Source organism: Dinoponera quadriceps, unplaced genomic scaffold (assembly GCF_001313825.1).
Source record: "Dinoponera quadriceps isolate SergipeBrazil2010 unplaced genomic scaffold, ASM131382v1 scaffold1441, whole genome shotgun sequence".
NCBI lineage: Eukaryota > Metazoa > Arthropoda > Insecta > Hymenoptera > Formicidae > Dinoponera > Dinoponera quadriceps.
In genome coordinates this window covers 210,052-216,112 of record NW_014555884.1, presented here as the reverse complement: position 1 = coordinate 216,112, position 6,061 = coordinate 210,052, and the positions used below count along the sequence as shown (strand labels likewise).

Genomic DNA, 6,061 nt, shown 5'->3' with positions numbered 1-6,061 from the left:
GGGGGGGGGGGGGGGGCATGTTAGTTCATACTTGCGACTAATTTACAAAAATTCGAGCAATTTATTTTGATACAACTCCGGCAAATTTGAACAGAGATCTATTTCTCCTATAAAAATGACAATTTATCCAGAAATACGATGCGGGGTACTACTACTATATTTGCAACCTATTATCCATGTAGACAAGCGAAACTTTTCATTGTATGTACGAATATATACTACGTGCGGTGGTGGCGTCTCGCCTGTCGTCTCTGATTCTAACGTTAAGAAATTATCGTGTTATCATCTAGAGATCACTCTTTCTCGAGCTTGGATTGCCGTGATTGGTCACGTATAAATTCACGTATGATCTTTTATGAGCTCGTCCGAGTCGAGGCGCTGTCAACGCCAAAAGCGCGCGATAAACGTTCGGCGCCAAGTTGCAAAAATAGTCAAGCTAATTAATCCCGGGAAGCTGTACATCGACAATCGTTCATTAAATCTTCGTGATTGATACTCATGATTGATGTAACAATGGCCTGATGCGAAATCAGGTACGTAGAAATTCGAAGTTTATGTATAATATATATCGATGGCGTGATCGGTGCAACGGTAACGCTATGTGCAAGAATGTTAACGTGCTAATTGTAGCTATATTCACGCGAATCAAAATGCTGCACAGTGCGATCGGACTCGCGAAAATCGTGGCGCGTACGCGATTAAAAAGTGATACCAGCGTTAATCTGTTTTGAATTCGTCTTCTGAGATCAAGGCATGAATTTATACTTGTCGTGGTTTGCAGATGCATGAATGAGACAATGGAATCACCCATAACGACCGTTCAATCGACCGACGCCGACCGTTGACGAATCTCAGCGCATCGGTTGTACTGCACTCCGAAAACATTTTTGAGGTTAGTAGCATCTAAAGACGATTTTACATATGAAAAACAGTGAATGATCATTGTTGATGTATTTCGAAATATTTCCAAACTTTCGTTGCAATTATCGTCTCTTATCGACGAACGAGAGAAGTATGCAGCAATGGCGCGACGCTTGCGATTCTCGAAGTACGCGACGTTTTCAACGCTAATGTCAGTTCGTACTTGCGACCATTTTACAAAAGTTGGTGCGATTTATTTTAATTTAACTTCGATCAAACTTCAACAGGGATCTACTCCTAGGAATGAAACTGCTTTTTCGACTCTCGAATGATGAAAAGGTACCTCGTTATTATAATTATTGCGTTTAAACTGAAACTCATTACTGTTGCATGCAAAGTGTAACGTGATGAGCCAAATTATAAACTTTCATGCGAGTGATAATTGCAATAAGCGATATACATTATGATAAGCGATAAGACGTGAATATCCACTTACTCGACAGTACATTTCCGCACCGACGATGTGGTCCACATTTGATTTTCCGACTGCACATTAGCACTTCTGAAAAAAAAGAACAATATCTTTTACTTCTTTCGTACGCTAACATTTTCGGACAATTATAGGCGGTTTTTCTTTCAATATGTTCATAAAATTTTTTTTCTGCAGCAGACGGATTATTTACTATCACTGCCCTCTCTCTTTCTCTCTCTCTCTTCCTTTCTAACACATTATAATTATATAATTATATTATGTTAATCGACAAATGCACTTCAAACGAAATTTTCTGCAAGAATTCGCTAAGTAATTGCATTTGGAATTCTTTTCGGAATTATCTCTGAACCGTACAAAATGTAATCGATAGATCTTAGAGAGTACAACGAATGAGAAAGGTCTCTGATGTCAGTAGGACGATTCGCGCCGGATGGAAGGTAGAACAAAGAACTGAGAACATCGTCAGGATACAATAACCACACGGTGATCGTTGCGAGACCGCGAAATTGATCGTATTCGCGAAATTATACTTTCTCTGACAATTCGTTCGCCACGGATCACGGAGCAACGCGACTATTACTTCGCGACGAAATTATTTCAGATCTCATTAACGCATTTCTTTCCCCTCTTTCCCGCCATATTTCGCCGATTTTATCGCTTTTCTAGAATCGTGACTGTTGCTAAGATATGTATATTTTTTTTTCACATAGACACGTCACGGCACATAAACAAGATACGCTATAAACACATCGAATATTTCTTCCTTATCTCTTCTTTTTTCGGTTTCTCCCGTGAAATCTAGAGATTATTATCATATATATGTATATATTTATAGAATATTATATAGTCAATTTTGAATAAGAGTGTCTTAGATGAATTCGAGATTCACGAATTAGTTAAGTTACTTACGTCCTCAAATGTGTTAATCGAAACTGAGATTTCTTCAGATCGCACATATTTATTCGGAGATGAGCGCTACGCGTTGCAACGAGTGTTGCGACTTTACAACTGATCGTAAGCGTTTCGTTTGTCAATCTTGAGGTCCTTGATCAATCTTGAAAATTAGATGAAAAACCACGAACTTAACTCCTGTCGCAAAAACAGTATTCACGCCTGTGTCTCGTCGTAACGCCGGGATGAAGAAAACTACCTCGTGCTTCGAAACAATATTACATTCTTATTCTCAGACGGGAGACTGGAAATACACGACGGTCTCGAAATACTTATTAATGCCGTCGATGTGTGTGTTCAAGTGCCTCGAGTGGCGCACCTGAGAAACCCAAGATTTTTGCAACACTACAACGTTCGCTATCTGCAGTCGCTCTCTATCCGCGTATACCATTTTTACCACGTACGTCCGTTCCACATCGCAAATTGGTTCTCGTTCGGGAATTCTGTCGATGATTTTTTCCTCGCGAGAGGGGGAGGAAAATTGGATCATTTTTCGCGCATGGTACTCCAAATATCGGAACATGGAAAACGCGTTAAAGCGGCGAGAGGAAACGTACGAAGCGCGTAACCGGTGTTTCGACTCGACGGGCTCGCGAGTGCCCTTAATGAGAATTAAGAGACGTTAATTAGAGAAGGAAATGTCGGTCACATGCACACACGCGGCGAAACGCTGGGCGCTTGATTTTTCGATTCATTTGCATGCCGAGTCTGATCGCGCAGCTTTTCCTCGGGCATCCATTCCCATACACGGAACTACAAGCAAGAAAGCATCGCGGTGCATATTAGTATGCATAATAAACATCTCAGTTATGTGCCGGCTAGGCGAGTATTGACCTGACCTATCTTTGTGTAGACTCATTTGTCACTGCCGACAATGACTATCGGGCAAAGATTAAAACCTAGAGTGAAAACTTCGAGGTTGAAATTGTAATGTGTCACATTTTACATGCATCGGTGAAATATTTCGTTTGACGGGACAAATGAATTAGTGTTAAAATGGGTTCTCTTGAAAAGACGTTGAAAACACTACTGGGCAATACGTCCTTAAGAAGGATAAAAATTCCGCAATCCCGCCGTTCGCGGAGAACATCACAAAGAACTTTGACTCTCTTCGTTACCTTCGCTCGTGGGACAATGGTCGTTCATTCGTCACCGGCGCAGGTCGCAGCTTTAAATACCCATGCAATTTCATAGCGGCGACTAAGCACGGTACCTGCACAATCTCGCGACCCGACGAGAGGATAATGGCAGTCATTATACCGCGGATACACAGCGAGTTGTCGGTGTCTAGTTAACGGTACGCCGCGATGCCCAAACCGCGGGGGGGCCCGCTATTCTTTCGGCCGTAATTAGCCCGTGTCTTCGATACGCTTGAACTTTTCGGTACATTTTCTCGGGATGGAAAGTAAGTCGAGATCGCGGTGAAACTCGGAAGCGATTCGCGAGGTATCTCTCTTTCCCTCTCCCCCTCATGCGTGCTCTTCCGCTTAGATTATTCAGATCGGGCCCGATACACGTTTCTCCCTCTTTAAGCAGGTGCGAGCTTGTACGCGCGCGTTTACGCGTACACCGATCGGAGTAAGTTGCCGATACCGTTTAATTATAGTTATGCAATTCCGCAATTGAGGCGTCTATCGGAATGCATTTCACCCTAGATTTCACCCGTTTGATATCGGCCGTGGATATCGAAAGCCGGTCGAGATAACGATTGGCCGCGACTCATTTTGCTGCATTCCTCCAGGAGGTATTCGCGGAACTCACCTCGGCACGGAATAGACGCGCGTTGAACGATTTCACATTACCCGAGCGATTTTCCGAATGCCAAAAATTCACTCTAACATAAGAGAGATATCTCAACGAACCGTTATGCTCGTCGACTCGTTACATTTAGCGAACTGACTTACAATTTCTGACATTATTATCAGTTTGTTTGATATGCGAGCGTCGACGACCTTCACCTTATGCCGAGAGTTATTGTGTTGTGTCACGCTCTAAGTCCCGATACAAATTCGCTCGTTCTTTTAAACTTTTAACCGTATCCGGATCCTTTTCGATCCAAGAGTTTTGAAATTTCATGATTGACGCCACTTTTCTCGGAGAACTTATTATTCATATCATAATAAATACATTATTCATTAAACTATGTCAAAACGTTAAAGAAAAATCACAAGGTCTTTATGTTGACATTATTTTGGTATCACGAAAATTTTCTATGGACACTTAGATCGAAAAGACCAGAAAACGGTTAGAAGGTTAAATCAGAATTGTATCGATTAACGATCTTGCGAATTGGCACAGTAAATTATACTCGCATCTCACGGTATATCGTTCATATGCATCAAAATGCATATGATCTTTTAAGAAAATAGGCGTACTTGTATCCTGTGTGGATGAGTTAAAATTATCATAAAATATATCACATAACACGTTTGTCCTGTACACCACTAAATTCCGTACATAAACACTGTTATCAAGCAAAGATACGATTTTGACAAATTAATTTATCGATAAGAAACTAGAAATGCAAATGCTCAGAATAAATTATAAACAACAGTTTTGATCGAGAGAGCAGCTTGCAATTCTACAAAAATAAATTGAAATACAATCTACAAACTGGAAAATCAGATCATATGATATAAAAATATTTATTATTAAAATATCACATATTTGGGGATAAAAATGAAGAAAAATAAATAACGATATTACGAATAAATAATGTTGCAAATTTATGGAGGAAAGTACGAGTGACGATTAAAAGTGCCAACTGTGTCTCAGCAATTTTTTCTTGCATTCTCGCTTTGCATTTCTAGTGTAAAATAATAAACAAAAACTTACGAGATACGCTTGATCATCTTTCTGAATCCCATGTTGGATATGATTGTTGGCATTACGACGCAAACTTCCGACAAGTTGACGACGTCGACGAACACTGCGCGAACGCGGCGCGATCCGCTGTCTCTTCACGACTGCGTTGCGAAACGTTTGGTAGTTGACTCCGACGCGCGCGGACGATTCCTCGGTTCTGACAGTTCCGATCGCAAGCGTCGATCTAGAACCGCTCATTCACCGATAGTTCCCGTTCCTCTCCCCTTCGATCAGCTGACTGACCCCACTGTGCGCAAAACGGCAACCGGTGTTCGCGCGGCAATTAAAGGAAGTATAGATTACCGAAGTATTATATTTCCAAAATCATCTGTGTATACCTGTTGACAATTAGAGCAGAAAGTATTAAATCGAATTTGTAAATAAAAAGTAAACATTTTGTGAAGTTCCTTGTTATTAACCATTTTTTTTTTTTTTATGAGAAAAAGTCCAAACTCGAAGATATAAGAATGTCTTGAAAAAATTGTTTAATATTATAATTTATAATACTTCTTTTTTACGAAAAATTTTAGATTTCCAGAAAATAATATTCAATTATGTTATATTAAATTAGTACCAGCCGAGAATAAAATTTATTCAAATTTATTAAACTTTATGTATTATTCACGATTGATGTGCGTCAGAAATTTTCGTGTAATTATATCATTCTTGCGGCAATTTGCGCTCATCTGAAAACTGAATTCCTAGACGGCAATTACACAACTCGTCGTTTCTGAAACTAGCGGTCTTTGTGCGGAATCTTGCTGCGTAACGAAGTATTCTGATATCGCGTCTAAGGACTGCGCCGTCGTGGCACGCCTTTTTTCGTCGGCCTCCTTCATGAGAGCACCGGTACCGGCACAATCGGTGCGATGACTGATAACGCACAATTAC

At 40.5% G+C, this 6,061-nt stretch overlaps 1 protein-coding gene across 2 annotated transcripts in view; it reads right to left on the bottom strand.

The window, feature by feature from the left end:
• LOC106745691 overlaps positions 1–5,528 on the bottom strand; it is a 13,450-nt gene extending 7,922 nt beyond the window's left edge. Inside the window, exons 1-2 of one of the 2 annotated variants that reach the window (XM_014621531.1) lie at positions 5,141–5,528; positions 1,358–1,423 (exon numbers count right to left, since the gene is read on the bottom strand). In XM_014621531.1, coding sequence (XP_014477017.1) covers positions 1,358–1,423; positions 5,141–5,193 — 119 coding nt within the window. In that variant the 5' untranslated portion in view covers positions 5,194–5,528. Of the gene's footprint in view, positions 1–1,357; positions 1,424–2,263; positions 2,341–5,140 lie in introns of those variants that run through there. The other variant, XM_014621532.1, reaches the window with a different exon arrangement.
• Between the last annotated feature and the right edge of the window lie 533 nt (positions 5,529–6,061).